Genomic DNA, 19,197 nt, shown 5'->3' with positions numbered 1-19,197 from the left:
CTTTTGAACTGTTGAAAAAGTTAGTACTACACCTTATGAACATTCTCCGCCAAAGATATAGAGCATTACAAATTTTCCTTGAAATATTACAGCCATTGGCGGGGGAAAAGTTAAAACTTAATATACACAAATATATACATGTGTTACATATACGCGCATATATACATGTGTTACATATACGTGCTTATATATGTGTGTTATATATACGTACATATATATTTACATATATACGTACATGTACAAGTTAAGACAATTTTTTAAATTCCTATGAGAGAGTAAATTTCAAAAAGTAAACAACAAAACTAAGCTTTTAATTTTTCTACATGTACTACAATACTCTTCCCGCCTTTTGAAGAATGGTTTTAATCGTGCATAAAAATAATGTTACATAAAAATACTTGTGTTGATCTAAATTGCGGTACCATTGTGTATTTTTTTAAATATACAAAATAAATGTATGTTAAAGATAAAAAAATATATATTAATGATAAAAAAATATATATTAATGATAAAAAAATATATATTAAAGATAAAAAAATATATGTTAAAGATAAAAAAATATATATTAAAGATAAAAACATATATGTTAAAGATAAAGCATTGCAATACTCAAAATTTTTTAGTAAGTGCGAATTGAGCAATTTTTTCCACGTACGATTTTACTAATTTTTGGTTTCTATTAATTTGCACTGATATATACACGTATGTACATGTAAATAAATATTTATGTACATTTGATGTATGTATAAGTAAAATAGGAAAAATAAGGAAAAAAAAATAGGAAAAAAAGAAAGGAAAAAGAAAGGAAAAAAAAAGTAAAAAAAAAGGAAAAAAAAGGAAAAAAGAAAGGAAAAAAAAGGAAAAAAAAAGGAAAAAAAGAAAAGGGAAAAAAAAGGAAAAAAAAAAAGGAAAAAAAATAGGAAAAAATAGAAAAAAAAAAGGTAAAAAGAGGAAAAAAATAGAAAAAAATAGAAAAAAATAGGAAAAAAATAGAAAAAAAAAAGGTAAAAAAAAAGAAAATAAAAATTTGAATTTTCAATTGTTTCCATAAAAGGGGAAAAAAACAAACAAAAGTGATACATATATTTATATATATATATATATATATATATTTACAAGCATAGGGTTTTGCTTGAATTTCATTGCCTCTTTAGGTACATCAATTTATTTTCAAAAATGTTAAATGATGTTTAAATTTTATATGATAAAAAATATTGTATCGTATTATACGTACGTATGTACATATATATACGTATGTACATATATTTACGTATGTACATATATATACATAAGTGAGTGTATAAAGGAGCGAAGATAAATTAAATCCATTTAAGGAAGAACAATTATCTTTGTAAAAATAATATATTTTTTGTGAAAATATTAACTAGTTTTCAATATAGCTGTTGAAAAATTAACGCAAAATTTCTTAAAGTTAAATAAGCAGGAAATTAAGTAAAATTTTGGCACCATGTCGAACATAAGGTATAACATATTCATAATGTACACACAATTATATTAGCATGATGACTGCAGTAATATACGTAACATTTACTATTCCTTTTCAAAAGGAATGCAGTTATGTTTTTTTAAGTTAAAGTTGTGGTGTGTTTTGTATATATGTATGTGCATATTTATGTATATTACATGAACGTACTAATTTAACATATACATTGGTGTACAAATGTGTACTTTTGTAGTTTACAAATGTATACATATATATATATATATATATATATATATATATAATATTTACATGTACATATTTGTGCCCAATTTTTCTTTCGAAAAGGCACGCATTAATGCCAAATTGAGGGGTAATATAAACATATGATTTATAAAAAACGAAAAGAGAATAATAAAAAGGGTACATATTGTTTTATGCTTTATGTGTGTGTGTATGTGTATGTGTGTATGTGTATGTGTGTATGTGTATGTGTGTATGTGTATGTGGGTATGCGTATGTGTACATAAATAACTGTTCTTATAAAATAAAGCTAAGAGAAATTATATATAAATTTTTAGCAGCATGTTGCTTTTGTCGAATTAAAGCAAAATGTAAATGAGTGTAACGCTTGTTTCGTGTTACGATTAGCATAACAAGTCATTTTTAATAAGAAATGCATTCCCATCTGTGTGTATTTTTCACGCAGAACCGCGCAGTTGTTCGACGTATATGTGTATATATGTACATTTGCATATATGTAAACACATTAACGTGTACATAAAAAACTGGCAGAAAATTATTATTTTTTTTTTATTTTTTTATTTTTTTATTTTTTTATTTTTTTGTTTTTTTATTTTATTTTTTTATTTATTTATTATTTTTTTTTATTTTCCCATCTTTTGCCTGCACAGATCTCTGAGCGATTTAAGAAAAGATGAAAAGAAAAATAAAGAACGAGTTGCACATTACACAGGAGGTCAGAACAGTGGGTTAGAAGTGGAAAACTCGGACGATGATTTAGTTCAAAGTTTTTTTAGTTCAAAATTACCAGAAAATTGTAGACATATAACATTATATAAAAATGGATTTATAGTAGATGATGGGGAATTTCGTGATTTAGAAATAGAGGAAAATAAAAAATTTATGGAGAATATTGAAGCAGGTATATTACCTAAAGAATTATCAGGAAAGGATAAAACAATGAATGTTGCTATTAAAGATAAAAGTAATCAAATATATAGCAATCCAAAAGGAAAAGGGGATGATGTATTATATAAAGGGCAAGGTGTAAAATTAGGAGCTGCTAATAGAGCAAGTATGAGTGAAGAAGAAATAAATAAAATATTGTCCTCATCTACAAACGATATTAAAGAAATAAACGTAGATGACAGTAAACCTGTAACAACATTACATATTAGATTATATAATGGGAAAAAAATTACTCAAAAATTTAATCATCATCATACAGTCGAGGATTTATTTCAATTTGTATATAGTTACACACCTTTTAATTTTTCACTCTCTTTTGACTTTCCTCTTAAGTTAATAGAAAGAAATGAAAAAACATTGGAAAGTGTAAAATTGTTGGACACTATTATTACGCAAAAGTTGACATCGTAAAAGAGGAAAAGAAAAAGGGAAGAAATGACAACGTGTATATAATTCTTTTTTTTTTTTTTTTTTTTTTTTTCATTTGAATATTATTGTGATATATATATATATATATAATATCACAATGGGAGGTAATAATTTTTTAAAGAATAATACCTTGATGTTTTTGTATTATTTTTTATTATATTACTAATGCTTCATTTTTTTTACCATATTTCCTCGTACATTTTTAATTTTTTGCATTGCATATTCACAAATTTTCGTATTTATTCATTCGCTCAATTTTAATTTACACATGTACACACGAACATGTCCATGTATATACATTATATTTGTTGTATATATATATATATATATATATATATATATATATATATATATGTATGTATGTATGTATGTGTGTGTATTATGTATATACGTATTTTTACCATTGCCAGCCCCTTTTTTATTTACCCTTTTGTTGATTTTTTTTTTTTTTTTTTTTTTAACATGATAATAAAAAATACAATTTTTTATGTAAAAGAATGAAGTGCTTTGTTGGCCATATGAGCTATGTACATATACAAGAACAGCGAAAAATATGTACTTGCGTAATGCATACAGGTACACCTCAGCACATGCACATATATACATGCATACGTTACGTACACACATACGTAGCATACATAAGCATACGTACATTTACAAATTATATTAAATAAGGCATGGAGATTAAAAAATAAGCAGGGATGTAATATTTCATTGTTCTGAAAAATTTATATATATTTGATCAACGATACTGTGCAGTAGTAGGGGAAAGAAAAAATTATTCTAAAAAGGAAAATTTACTTTTATTATTATATTAGTACGTCGTAGTGAATAAACTTTTTTGTGTCGTTATTTACACCTTTCTCTATTTTGTATAATACATAACTAAGAAAAAAAAGAAAAAAAAAAAAAAAGAAAATTTTGTTTCAATGAGATATTTATTTGTTTAATTAATTTTTTTTTTGTTAAAACAGCTCTTTCTTTGTATTTATAAAAGTATGTTTTGATAAGATTAAAGGAAATATATGCATGAGCAGTTTCGCATATATTTAAATCATAGTATATTTCTTTAGCAGTTGAGCTTCGCAATTAATTTGCATTTGAGTTTTCCATTTTTGCGTGTACTCGTTATTATCGAACGTTTTTTCATTTCATTTTTTACGCTATTTCGACCAAGATCTTTTTGTCGTATCTTTTCGTATCTGATCGTACCCGTTTGTACGTTATCCTACCCTTTCGTACTTCTTTTATCCCCTCATTCCTTATCGTTTACATTATCTGTACAATGGATGGTGCATTGCAGGTAGGAAACATATTTCATCCTTGAAATGAGCGAAGAATTATGTTAAGAAATTTATACCATCATTTTTCGCAAGCGTGGAACCGATATGTGAAAAGGGAGTGCTGCACGTGGGCATGGGCATTTGTGTACATAATATTGTTACATGAGCGTATATGTATATATATGTATGCGGATGCATGTATATGTATGTATAAATTTATGTGTACACATGTATAATGCACGTATAAATCAAAACGAAGAAGAAGCGCGTATTTCCCATGGTGTGGGTTGTATCTTCGTAAATGACTGCATTACAATGATGTAAATTTGTGTTGTAAGCATTACAAAAAAAGAAAAGAAAAGAAAAGAGCGCTCTTTTGTTCGTGAGCATGAATCTCTTTGAGTAGTTTTTTCTATACATGTAACGTATATGTTATGTATATGTGTTTGTATGTGTTAAAATGCCTTAATGTTTTGCATCCCATCATAATGGTGTGCAGCTCGTAGTAGTTATATATATGATAATATTTTTTCATGCTATTAGTAGAACATGTATGGATGCGTTTTCGTGTGCATGCCATATGAGCAATCATAAAAATATTTTGTTTCTCATCCGTATGTATGTTCGCAGTTATTTGTAATGCTACGTATATATATATATATATATATATACAAATATATTTTTTTTTTTTTTGTCTATTTTTCTTAGATTCGAGACTACTTTTACGCAGGGTTTAACAACTACTGCCTGAAGACCTACGAGCACTTGGGAGAAGAAGAAAAAATGCAAGCAGCGGAGTACATATATCAAATTTATATGATTAATAATATGAACAATAATTTAATTTTAAACTTAAGAAATTCAAAAGAGGAAAATTTATATTTGTTGTATTTATATTACAAATATTATTATTTAGACGAAAAAGAAGACGTGTTAACAGAAATAAAAAAAATAAAAACGTCATCAACCAATAGCACTATATTAAAAAGTAGAATACTTTTTGAGCATGATTTGATGGATGAATGTTTTGATTTATTAAATGACGATAATATTGAAATAAAGGCGGCAAAATTTTTTTTTTTATTTAGTATAAATAGAAACGATTTAGTTAAAGAAATGATTGATGATTACTTAAAAATGAATGATGAAATACCGATTATAAAAATTGTTCTAGCTATTTTTTATTTATATAATGATAATAATAAAGAGTCTTTTTTAATTTTTGATGATTTAGAATCTCTCTATACTTCCGTCGTCAATGATATATCAGCTGTTATTTTGAATGGTAAAGGGGTATCTAATATTTTAAATTATGAGTTTAATGATGCAAAAGAGATTTTAAAAAATTCCATGAAAAGTAAAATTTGCAATGCCGATATAATTTTTAATTTAGTTACATGTTCTTTGTATTTATTTGAGTTAGACGAAGCCAATGAGTATTTAAATCAACTATATAATTTTTACCCATCGCATCACAGTTTGACTGTTTTGAAGAAAATTGACCACGAGGTTGATAATTTTGTAGCAGAATTTTAGCTGTTCCGGCAAGCCATGGAAGCTCAAAAGATAAAAAAAAAATTATCGGAAAAAAGTTGGAGGAAAAAAATGAGTTGAAAAAAGAAAAAAAAAAAAAAAAAAAAAAGGGAAAATTTTTTAACTTGAACGTACATGTAAATAGGGAAATATACAATTGTGTAACTTGTGTACATGTACATATGTGGAAATTTTTTGTGAAGATGTATAATGAGGTACCGAGGATGGCATAAACGCGTAAGGGATTACATATCATTTCTCGTGCACCAAGAAGTTAAGAAGAAGGAAAAAAAGAAAAACAAACGAGGAAATCAAAATAAAGGAAAGAAGGGCTAAACACGCTAAGCTTTGTTTCGTATTTATTTTTTAAAAAGGTGGAGGGGGGGGTACGTACGCAATCTCTAGCATTTCCCCACGCACGTACGATTGTATGCATATATATATATATATATATATTATATTATATATATATATATATATATATATAAACCTTCTTTTGTGTATTCTTTTCAGCATTATTATGTATGTCTTTGTCGTTTCCCTTGTGTATGCGTGGTCGTATCTGCCCGCTTAACCTCCTTGCGCAGCGAGCCATTTTTTTTTTTTTTTCTCCTCATATGAACGATATCGAATATACATTTCTTGCCTTTCGTATTTTTACTTCATCTCTGTTTAATTTTTTTCTAACTAAAAAATTATCTATTGACTCATTGCAGTTTTTTACGCGTATTCTCTTACCATTTGTAAGTTGATTTTTCTGTAAAAAAAAAATAGCAAATGAAAACAATTTTATATTTGTATATCCATGTCTTATAAGTACTTCATATGTACCAAAAAGGAAGCAGCATAATGCCGTAAAGGAAAAGGGAATAGTCCGATAGACCTAACTTGCGACTATAAAGTGACTACACATTTTTGTCTGTTTTGTTATGTTATCCTCTTATCGTCTATTTTACTTTATGCTGGTAATATAAGAAAGCTCCGATGACTGCCAAATCTTGGGGAATGTAATATAAGCATGCTCCCTTGAGGCACTGAACCAACAACGAATTTTTGTTAAAACTGTAAAATGGCGATTTAATCATTGAGACTATGCTAATTCCATACAAAAAAGTAAAAATATGTTGAAAATAAAATAAAATAGCGTGAGAAGAAAAATAAAATAGTGTGAAAAAATAAAGAAACTCAACGCAACTAAATGCAACACAATCAATGATACAAAATTGTCCTGTGTTCCTTTAAATATAAAAAATGTACTGAACAAATATTTTAATTCTTCCCATGGAAAGAGGGGAATATCATTCTTGTAAGCATTTTAAAATAGATACATTCAAACATACGTGTTATACTCCCGCACTACATATTTCTATCTAACGTTGCAAATATGCTGTTCATACTTCATGCCAATGATAAGTATCCCTTTAGTGTTCTTTTTGAATGAAATATTTTTTACCACTTAAAATAAATAAAAAAAAAAAAAAAAAATTCTGAATAGGATATAAACATTTTATGTTTATAAAAAAAAAAAAAAAAAATAAAAAAAAAAAAAAAAAAATAAAAAATTTCGTTACTTTTATGTACGCCAAATTATTTCTTTTTCCTCATGTACTTCTTTCTTTCTTCAACGTTTGTTCCCCTTTCGTAGTTTCATTAACCCTGTTTAATTCCATTTACATCGTTATATTACATACATACATACATACATACGTACATACATACGTACATACGTACATACATACATACATATATATAAGTATATATGTATATATGTATACGCTTGTATCGCTGCCTACACATGGAGGTCCCTTTTGCTAATTTCCTCGTTCTAGTAGAATTAGGTTTATGTTTAATAGTTCATGTCGTACGTTAAAACAACAGTATAACCCACAGAAGAATAATTCATAAGTCGGCGATGAAAAATAAAATATTTTGTTCAGTTTGTACAATCGTGGAGCTATTTCGTCATGTATTATTTGGCAGGAAAAAGACCCTTTCGCCTGAACAAGTCAGGTGTTTTGTAACTATTATAAAATATAAATGATAAAATACAATAAAATATAGCAAAATTAAAGACCTTCTTCCACTTGCGAAGCAGCAAGAGTGGAAAGTGCCCCTATGTCAAGATCTTTAATTTGTGCTAGTTAAGGGGGAAAAAATAGATAAATTTATTTCAGGCCTATAAATATAAATTATTAACGTTCCCTTGCAACGAAAAAAAGGGGGAACATGCCTTCACATGTGCGTGTATGCATGTACTTGTATATATATGTATTTATATATATATATATATATATATATATATGTACATATGTATATGCGTAATATGTGTGTGCACCTATACTAGCATACTAGCAGCACAAGGCCAGAAAGTACTGATAAACCAGTTATATCATGCCCAAACCTAATTCATTCACTGTGTGTTCATTTTCATTTTTTTCCTTCTTTTTTATGTATGCAATTTTTACGAACACCGAGCAGTACGCAAACTGTTGAGTAAAATAAAATGGAGTGAAACAAAAGCAGCGAAATAAAATGAATCATTTTTGACTTGTTTAAAAGTTATACGAACAAAAGGCAAAAGATTTAAATAAGATATAACAAATTATACACACATTAAATACTGTAGTATAAATAGGGCTTCATAAAAAATAATGTTACAGCAAATGAAATATTGTAAAAATATAAAGAGAAGTAAAATGATATGGTACATAATTAAAAAAAAAAAAAAAAATTGCAAATATATATATAAAGCCCATAAGAAAATCATTAAAATTTGTTGAAATCGAGTCAAACTTAGAAGACGGCTAAAGCACAAAATATGCACTGGTGTGTGCACATTAAAAGGTCTCAATAAATTTAGTGACAACAGAGTTAAATGAAGAAAATTGGTAAGGTAAAAAAAAAAAAAAAATTTTAATTTTTCATTTTTGACGATTTGGCTCTTATAATTTTTACATCTGGTGTCTGAGATGCAGATTCTCGTTTAAAGTTTTCTCGTTTGGAATAGTACCTACCTACACTTTCTCTTTTTGCATTAACCGATTTTGACTTGGTATTTTTATTTTCATTTAAAATCGTTTTAAGTTTAATGCTTTTACATCTAACATATGATGTTGTTCTTCTTTTCTTTTTCGTAATAGGTGTATCTACAATTTGATAATATTGTCTGTGCATATTTTCATTTAATGAAGTATTTTCTTTACAAGATCTTCGTGGCTGTCTTCTTGTTGGACTTTCATTACTTAGATGAGGTTTACATTTAACGCTTCTCCTTCTTTTATTTTGTTCATTATTTAATATATCATTTTCAGTTAATTCTGCATTATCATTTTGTGCTCCTCCATGATATTCATCTTTTGAAGGGCTAAAATTTTTATTACTCGCTGATTTTGAGTTGTAGTATAAATCTTTAAAAAAACTTTCTTTTTTTTTTTTTTTCTAGTATAACTTGTTTCACTGTTACATTCTATATTTTCTTCCTCAACGCTTTGCATTTGTTTTGTTTTTTCATCTATGTACGCTTTAATATTCTCGTCCTGCCACTCTTTTTCGTTGGTACCGTTTCCCTTTTCTCCGCCTACTAAATTTTTCTTTTTTTCCCCTTCTATTCCCACCTCTGCATATGCATTTACATCCGCACCTACTTCCTCATTTATGTCCACATCTACCTTCACATTAATGTGCGTAAGTCCTTTGGCATCTCCAACATGCACCATTTTTGCTTCGCCTCTCCCTTCCTCTGTGGCATTGTGAAAGTACCTTCCACTCTTCTGTTTCTTCATGCACGCTTCTTCCTCATACAGTTCATCATACCCTCTTTTTATTGACACACGTTCTGGATCTACGTGCGAACAGATAAAAGCACAGTGGGACGAACCACCAGCGAACGACACAATTTTAATTTTATCTTCCATCCATTCATCCGGGTTGTTTGTATTATCTTTTGATATTGCTTTATGAACAAATTTTACATAATTTATTTCAGATGGAAAATTTTTCTCAATGGTGCTTATACATGTATTTTCGTCAAAATCATTTCCTCCTGTGCCCCACCCAAATAATTTCCCATCATTTGTTAAAACTAAACAGTGATCAGTACCACAAGTTATAGTATTAATAGAATAATTTTTTTTCTGAAAAAAATTTAGCTTTAAAGGATGATATGCATCATCTTTATATTCCATACCTAATATTTCTCTATTTCCCCATATATACAAATCATTATTTTTTAATAAGCATACAGTAAAACTTTGACCTCCACATAGTTGTACTATTTCTGTTTTCGATAATTCTTGTATTTTTTCAAATTTTTTTATTATATTATCTTTCATAGACACACCACATGAACCATATGCATTTCTACCAATGGCATATACATCTAATGTTTCTTCTAACTGAATGAATGTATTGTTTCCTCCACAATATATATTTTTAATTTTTTCATGGAACCCCAAATCTTGGTAATGATAACACTTGGGAAATACATATTTTAATCTTTCAATTTCTGCCTGACCTTGTTCATAAAAAGTATTACATACTTGACAAGAGTCACTATTCCCCATGGCAAAAAGGTATTCTCGACTTTCCTCAAGGCATACTAAATGATCTTCTCCTGATATTATATTAATTATTTTAACTTCATCATTAGTCTTATTTATAATTCCATTACTGTCAAGGTAGTTAGAACAACTTTTATTATATTCCTCATCTTGTTGATCATTATTTTGTAAAGAGTTACTATTATACTTACTATTCTTTTTTGAAAAACTAAATTTTATTTCTACAAATTCATCGGATTTAGATATAATTTCATTTTTTTTTTCAAAAAATGGTAAACCCAAAACACCACAAGAATCTCTAAACCCTCCTGTAACATATACTTTTCCATTTTCTAGCAATATCGCTGTATGATTATCACCACAAGTAATTTTTTTTATTTTTGATGTGCAGGTAAAATTTACAAGAGTTGGAAAATGTTCAGCATCCTTTATACTATTTGTATGTGTTTTTCTTCCTAATACACCCATGTCGTTACAACCAAAAGAATATATCTTATCATCTTTAGTCTTTATAATTGTGTGCATAGATCCACATATTACTTCATCAATATCACCTGGTAAATTCTGAACAGCTGTTGGATTTACCTGAATATAGTCAGTACAATATTCTGGGGGTAACTGACCACATTCCCCAGACCCAAATATGAAAAGGGTACTTTTTATTTTTTTCATTTCACTGATTTTATGTTTTCTTTCCTTTCACCTTAATATATGCCTCCCTCTTCTATCATTCAACGACTATTTGTTTTTTCTGCCGCTTCTACACGAGCACAAATATGCCGGTCGTTCAGCTCAAAAATTCTGAGTACACACGCGCGCATATATATATATATATGTACGTATATATATATATACGTATATATAATATGTAGTATGTCGATTTGGGAACTCCTTTTATTTTATATATATGTTCATCCACATGTATGTATATATGTTCATCCACATGTATGTATATATGTTCATCCACATGTATGTATATATGTTCATCCACAAATGTGTGTACATATATAATACTTGTCCGCTTCACCTTTCACCCATTTATGTTGAACGTTTATTGCTTGTTAAGGAGAAAAATGATCATACCACAAAAATAATTCTGAACTATTCATAACAAAAATATTAATTGTTTTACAAAATATTTCTTTGAGCTTAAGGTACGAAATAGTGCTTTTTTTTTTTTTTTTTAACACTTCGGTGGGTACAAGTAAATGTGTGTATATATATACGTACATATGTTTGTGCGTGCCCAAATATATATGTGCCCATTTGTGCATTTATATATTTGCACATTTATGTACCTCCTCCTTTATTAGCATTCCTTAAACGTGGAGATATATTTTATTGCCTTACTGTTCATGTAGACCCTCAAAAAAAAAGTGCCTGAACAAGTCATGCATATTCAAATGGAAACGCGCATATATATATATATACATATATATATGTATGTATGTATGCACGTATTCACTTATGCATGTAGTATTTCCTTGCGCATATATTGAAATTCCTCTAGTGTAACAATTCGCCTTCAGTTGGTTGAATAAGCCTCCATCATTCCTCTCTTGGAAATGTAAAAAGAAGGAAAATTATATGAACAACTTAGGTATTAAAACAAATAACTACTTGTGCTATATAACCTGAATATATTGTTTTATTTTTTTCCAGAAAATAGTAATTTTAATCGCAATGTAGGTTTTTTATACAAAAAAAAAAAAAAAAAAAAAAAAAAAAGTTATGCAAGAATAAAGGAAACCATACAATATAGGAGTACATATGTACACATACTTGTAGTAGATGTTTTTATAGGTACATATTTACGTGCTAATATTCAAGCGTACATATTTTTATTACATATACGTAGCATAGTAGGTATATATATATATATATATATATAATACGTATTGTGTATATTATAACATAAAAAAAAAAAAAGGGGGGAAATGGAAAAATGCATTTTATGTTTCATTACAAATGTTCTTTATATATTCTTTAACTATGCTTTATATATACTTTATATACACTTTAAATATGCTTTATGTACACTCTAAATATACTTTATATACACTTTTAATATGCTTTATATACACTTTAAATATACTTTATATACACTTTAAATATACTTTATATACACTTTAAATACACTCTTCAAATGTATTTGTTTAAAATACGCTTTTTTATAAATTTTATAGTAACGTTCAATGCTATTATTATAATATAAATATAGTTATTATATTTGAAAATATACCAATATTTTTCGTATGCTTTTTTTTTTTTTTTTTTAAAAAAGAAAGCAATGAATAAAAAAAAAAAAAAAAAAAAATGTAAGAGAAAACAAGAATAAATACTTGCATATCATATAACATGTTCTATTAATAGAAAAGTTATTAATAAATATTCATAAAAAAATTATGTATTATATACAAAATATATATACCTATATATATGTATGTAACGTATGTATTTATATGTACTAACTTTAAAAGTCGCGCGAAAAATGAATTGGCGTGAAGTTAGAGGAAAACGGTAAAGTAAAACATTTTAAGTTTTCCTTTTCCTTTTTACTTATATTTTCTTATCAGAATCCTTTTCTTTTCCCTTATTTTTATGTTGAAAAAGCTTGCGGCAGTTACCTTTCCTATTATTAATTACATTTGAAATTTTTTTTTTTTTCATTTTCTTATTTAATAGACATTAAGTCAAAAAAATTGGAATTTTTTAATTTTGAAAAAGTTCAATTTGCTTAATTTTTTTACATAAAATTAGTCAGAAAAGTGCTTATGCGTATGCACATATACATGTATACCTGCACGTGTAGTGTATATATACATATTCATATATATATGTACATATACATATATATATACATATATATATATACATATATATATATATGTATGTATGCAAATGTTGTCTACCTATTTACTTAATCATCCATGCTTATTCTCTACTCGTATTCTTACTACCTATAAAACCGTTTTAGGAGTAAATCCTTTGAAATTTTTTTTGCGAGATATTTGAAAAAGCATACATATCGCATGTTAAGGAGAAAAAGCGCAAAATAGCAAAACACCTAACGAGCAAAATAATAAAAGAAAAAGGAACTTCAAATGGTACAACATTAGTAACATAAATGTGTATATAATATGTATACGCGTTCATGTTACACTGAAATATGCATATGACGGATGTTCATTAGACTTATATGAGATCTTTTTTTTTTTTTAAAAGGGAGTATTTGTTGTAAATACGTTGTTCATAGCACCTTTTTACCTTAAAATAAAAGCATTGACTCAGTAATATGTTTTAGAAGCTTTTACTTTCGAGTTGCGCATATATATAAATATATATATTTACACATGTATGTGGATGTACGTACGTATGTATGCATATATATATATGTTTTTATGTACATGTTTTTACGTATATATATTTATGTATATACACAATTTTAGCCATGAAGAAATAGCAACAGTACAACTCAAAGGCTAATTTATATGGTAAAAGAAATAAAAGATCGCATATTACAGCTGTAAAATGGTTTGATTATATAGTGTATTAAGCGCATATCTACGTGGGACAGTACAATGAAAAGAACTTCACTTGAATATTGATTTTGTTTACAAAGGGGAAAACACTGTTCATTCGTTCATTCGTTTATTCGTTTATTCGTTCATTCGTTCATTCGTTCATTCGTTCATTCGTTCATTCGTTCATTCGTTAATTCGTTCATTCGTTCATTTGTTCATTCGCTCATTCGCTCATTCGCTCATTCGTTCATTCGCTCATTCGTTCATTCGTTTATTCGTACATTCGTTTATTCGTACATTCGTTTATTCGTACATTCGTTTAGTCATTCATTCTATTTATTTTTTTATATATTTTTTTTTTGCCTTACAAACTTCGAGCTACGTCGTAACAGATTGCATAAATATAGATAACACCTTTGCGACGTACATACACATGTATGCGTACATGTGTTCATAGGTTTTATATCATTCACATTTTCAGTGCTTTAACAGTTAAGCTGAACTGCCAATATAATGTCTATATATGATTTAAGAATAACAAGGATTAAGTAAATACGATAAGAACTTAAACTGTGGAAGGAGTTAATTTTACGAAGGGAAGGGAGGAAGCATACGAGCAAGTCCATATATACATGTTTATGTACATATATACATGTTTATGTACATATATACGTGTTTATGTACGTATGTACGTGTTTATATATTATGTGCATTGGTAATCGTTCTCCCCTATAATTTTCCTAGGGGATATTTGGAATACTGTTTATTTGTTGGCATTTACTACGATTGCTTTAATTCGGTTTTGAGTTATTTTGTAATCATTTATTTTGTTTTCATTTATTTTGTTTTCATTTATTTTGTTTTCATTTATTTTGTTTTCATTTATTTTGTTTTCATTTATTTTGTTTTCATTTATTTTGTTATCATTTATTTTGTTATCATTTATTTTGTTATCATTTATTTTGTTATCATTTATTTTGTTTTCATTTATATTCTTTACTGTAATTTTTTTTTTTTTTTTTTTTTTTTTTTTTTTTTTTTTTTTTTTTTTTATCTCCATTTTATGAGCAGTACTTGCCTTGTGCTTTATTAGGTGTGTACTCCTTGTTAAATGTACTTCGTTGATTCAAGAATATACATTATGCTTTGCTATATTTGTAACATACATAGTACTTTTAATATTTGTAGTATTTATATCATTTTATAGTATTTCATTGTTTTTTTTTTTTTTTTTTTTTTAAATCTCTCACCGTGTATATATCGCTGTACATATTTATTAACATGTGCATATTAATGGGATGCACGTAAAAGCTCTTACACACGCACAAGCTATACCCTGACTTTCTTTGTAATGACTGCTTCTTAACAATGACGATTAGTAGAAGCAAAACCATAAGTTTAAGTATCAGTACCTTTTCACAAAAGGAAGAGAATAATAAAAAAATGGAAGGAAAGAAAAAGTATGGAGAGAGAAATGAAAGTATGGATGAAACATTTAGTGTAAATGAAAAAAATCAAAAGTTAAATTTGAGGGAAGACTATAATGATAGTAGTGCAAAAGGCACCCACAGTTCGGATGGAGTAAAAAAAGAGGATAGAGATATAAAAATAAATAAAGATAAAAATAAAAAGAGTTCAAGGAATGGCATAATAGAAGTTACGCTAAAGGAAGGGAGCAATAAGGACGGTAGTGACGATCTCAATAGTCATTATAGTAGTGATAACTGTAGTGATGGAAGTAAGAGTAATGAAGAGAGAAAAAGGGTGTACAGTCCCTCAAACAGAAGCTTAATGAGCTTGTCATCCTTTAGTAATAGCCTTAAAAACGAAGAAGGGAATAAAACAAAGAACAACATAATGATGAAAAAAAAGAAAGAAGAAAAAAAAGAAGAAAGGAAAAAAAGTAATCATAATAGAAGGAAAAGAAGTGAGGATAATTATTATGAAAAAAGAAGAGAAAAAGGATATGGTCGTCATAGCAGTCATAGCAGTCATAGCAGGCATAGCAGTCATAGCAGTCATAGCAGTCATAGCAGGCATAGCAGTCATAGCAGTCGTAATAGTCAACACTCAAAAAGTATACATAAAAAAAGAAAAGGAAAAATTGAGGAACGTAAGGATTATGCGTCTTTAAGCAGTAGCAACTATGAATATCATGATAGGGAATATAAAAGGAAGGATGACAAAAAAAAAAGGAAAACTAAGGAGAAGTATAAAAAAGGGGGGCAAAGTAATAAACTGAGTAGTGTTAGTCTATCGAGTTTGTATGAAGATATTACAAGTATAAGTAGTAGTAGTAGTAGTAGTAGTAGTAGTAGTAGCAGGAGCAGTAGTAGTTGCGGTAGTCGTAATAGGAGCACAGAAAAAAATGAAAGAGGTCCAAGGAATTACAAAAGGAGGAGAAGCAGCGATTATTGTTTAAAGAAGGGTAATCATAAATATAGTGAGGGAAAAAAGGACAAGGAAAGAGACGGAAAGGAAAGGAGTGGAAAAGAAAGAAGTGGGAAGGATAAAAACGAAAAAAATAGAAAGAACTACCCGGAATATTATCTAAGGGGGAAAAAACATAACACGAGGAGGCATAGTAGAGACACGCACTCAATCAGCATGAGTCCGGATGAATTGTCAAAGAGGAAGGAAAGAATAAATCGTCATGATGATCGCAGTAGCTGCAATAGCTACACACACAGCAATAGTTGTAAGCGTTACGATGGAAGCAATCGGCATATTGATGATAATCATAAATACAAGGCGCACGACAGACTGGGAAGGGGCGATGAGCCAAGTGATGTCGAAAAGAGGTATAATTCGAAATATGATTATGTTGGCAAAAGAACGCGTAATTCTTCCGTGGGTAAAAGTAACAAGAACAGAGGGGGGTATACAACTAATGATGAATCAAATGGGTCAGAAGATGAATCAAAGGATGATATTTATTATGATGATGATAGATGTAATAATTCCTATATTAATAAAAGAGGGAGACAAGTAAAAAACGATTTGAATAAAAAACAAAGACATTCCAAAAAGAATGGAAAAGGAAAATTATGGAGTCAAGAGGGAGAAAGAGAAAAAATAAAGGATCGAAGAGATATAGAAAAGAACGAAGAAAAGAACAAAAAAAAAAAAAGAGAAGAAAACAGAAGGAATCATAACGATTGGAAAGAAAATAAATCAGCTGTAATTTCAACTACAAATGAAACGATAAACTTAAGATATTCAGATAGAGTTAAAGAGAATGTGAGTTCATTTAGTAATGAAATACATGAAGAGTTGTTTATATCAAGTAGTAGTGTACATTCGTATGGAAGGAGTAGAAAACATGAACATAAAAAAGACTTGAAAATGGTAAGAAAAGGGAAAGGAAATGGGCAAAGGGAAAGGAAAAGAGAAATGGAAAGAGAAAGGAATAGAGAAAGGGACAGAGAAAGGAAGAGACGATATGTCCATTCCATTGACAGTAGCAACAATGACGTTGTGAAATACCGTTTAAAGAGAGATATATCTAAAGAAATGAAAATTGGTGAAGATAAGCATGCCAGATATAGAAGAAACGATATACATATGAAGCAAAACATATATTCTGGGCGTGGCCACTCCAATATGAGTAGACCTAAGTACCGAAATTATGAACACCACAATTATAGTAATACTACTTTATTCAATTATAAGAAGCAGCAGTGTTACAATAATAATAATAATATTGGTAGTAATAACCATATTAGTAGTAATAACCATATTAGTAGTAATAACCATATTAGTAGTAATAACCATATTAGTAGTAATAATCATATTAGTAGGAATAATGCTATTTGTAGGAATAATCATATTAGTAGTAATAATCCTATTAGTAATATGAACGGGACGGAAAGAACAAGAGGAATCATAGATAGAGAAAAGGCTTGCCCATTTCTTCTTCGACTGTTTTATAATCATGATGACGAATATACCAATGTGGATGATATAAATTTTACTTCAAATGATGTGCATAGTAACGAGTTACAAATTTATGCATGGTTAGATATCACCATGAGAGAGATTGTAACACTAGTAAAAGATTTTTATGAAGAAAGTCGAAAAAGAAATGCTCAGTGGATTTTCAAGGTTTATTCCAATGAGAAAAAACAGCTTACTTTTTTATCAAAAGTGCATAGTACGAAATATAGTTATAAAGAAGACAACAAAACGTTGCTGTCATTAAATTACGAAATAGGAGATATTATATTGCTTTCCATTATTTTTGACAAGTAACCTCTGTCGGTGTATAGCTTATATGTCTATGTATGTTAGTTTGTATTCGCTAATGTAGATATTCACGTGTATATTTCTCTCCATCTTTTTTGGAAAATTAAAGATGATCCCCCTCCATTATTTTTCCAATTTTTTGCTCCTTCTAGCACTCCTTTACATTATCATTTTTTACGTCATTTTTTTTTTTTTCATTTCCTACGTGCTCATTTTTTTTTTTTTTTTTTTCATTTCCTATTGCTCATTTTTTTTTTTTTTTTTTTTCATTTTAAAATTGATTGAACACAATTGAGCATCTTTTAAAATTAATTTTGTTTTTACGATGTTTAAGTAAATGCACAAAAATTACGTAAAAATTATGAAAACATTATGTAAAAATTGAGTAAACAAAATATAAACATGTAAACACCATTTACATATTTACTTAAATTAAAGCGAAAGGACAATCGTCCGCGCATTTATCAGAAGTGTAACTAAAAAGAAAAAAAAAAAAAAGAAGCTGTTGTTAAAAAGGCGAAAAAATAAAACCTCGACATAGGGGCAGGCAAACGTCGTCCACTTAAGTTGAGCTAAGACTGAATGGAGTGGAATTTACCAAATAAAAAGAATAAAATACAAACACATGTATATACACACGCATATGTATTGTACATATACCTAATCTACGTTACATTTGACATTATTCGATTCTCTTTTGTTCGGTATAAGTAATTTTAATTCTTCTTTTTAATTACAATATGTTCTTTTTTTTTTTTTTTTTTTTTTTTTTTTTATTACTACCTTTCCCCCATTTTATGCACTACCCTGATGATTAACATCACTTTTTACATTTCGACGGACCTATATGTTGGTTCTAATGAGATGTACACATTCTCCCTCCCCCTTCCTTACTATTCCACTCTTTTCATTCTTACTATAAATCCCATTTAATGAGTAAAATGAGTGCTTACAAAATGGGTAAAGACAGT

At 28.1% G+C, this 19,197-nt stretch overlaps 3 protein-coding genes and 1 pseudogene across 4 annotated transcripts; 3 read left to right on the top strand and 1 right to left on the bottom strand.

Annotated features, from left to right (window-relative positions):
- Positions 1–1,570: 1,570 nt before the first annotated feature.
- On the top strand, positions 1,571–3,064 carry MKS88_000492 (annotated as a pseudogene). Its single transcript has 2 exons — positions 1,571–1,602; positions 2,356–3,061. Coding segments are annotated over exons 1-2 (738 nt in total).
- A 1,303-nt stretch (positions 3,065–4,367) lies between these two features.
- MKS88_000491 (coatomer subunit epsilon) lies at positions 4,368–5,901 on the top strand (the record flags this gene model as incomplete). The annotated part of the gene is made up of 2 exons (XM_067215999.1): positions 4,368–4,385; positions 5,074–5,901. 2 exons carry the CDS (start codon positions 4,368–4,370, stop codon positions 5,899–5,901), a joined length of 846 nt encoding a protein of 281 aa, XP_067075728.1.
- A 2,910-nt stretch (positions 5,902–8,811) lies between these two features.
- On the bottom strand, positions 8,812–11,129 carry MKS88_000490 (regulator of chromosome condensation; the record flags this gene model as incomplete). The annotated part of the gene is made up of 2 exons (XM_067215989.1): positions 8,812–9,281; positions 9,362–11,129. 2 exons carry the CDS (start codon positions 11,127–11,129, stop codon positions 8,812–8,814), a joined length of 2,238 nt encoding a protein of 745 aa, XP_067075727.1.
- Positions 11,130–15,349: 4,220 nt separating this feature from the next.
- MKS88_000489 (histone deacetylase complex subunit SAP18) lies at positions 15,350–18,232 on the top strand (the record flags this gene model as incomplete). Its single annotated transcript, XM_067215978.1, has 1 exon — positions 15,350–18,232. One exon carries the CDS (start codon positions 15,350–15,352, stop codon positions 18,230–18,232), a length of 2,883 nt encoding a protein of 960 aa, XP_067075726.1.
- Positions 18,233–19,197: the final 965 nt, after the last annotated feature.

This window comes from Plasmodium brasilianum, chromosome 1 (genome assembly GCF_023973825.1).
Source record: "Plasmodium brasilianum strain Bolivian I chromosome 1, whole genome shotgun sequence".
NCBI classification, from domain to species: Eukaryota; Apicomplexa; class Aconoidasida; order Haemosporida; family Plasmodiidae; genus Plasmodium; species Plasmodium brasilianum.
The sequence above is the reverse complement of the archived record's forward strand: the minus strand, read 5'-3'. Positions and strand labels throughout refer to the sequence as shown.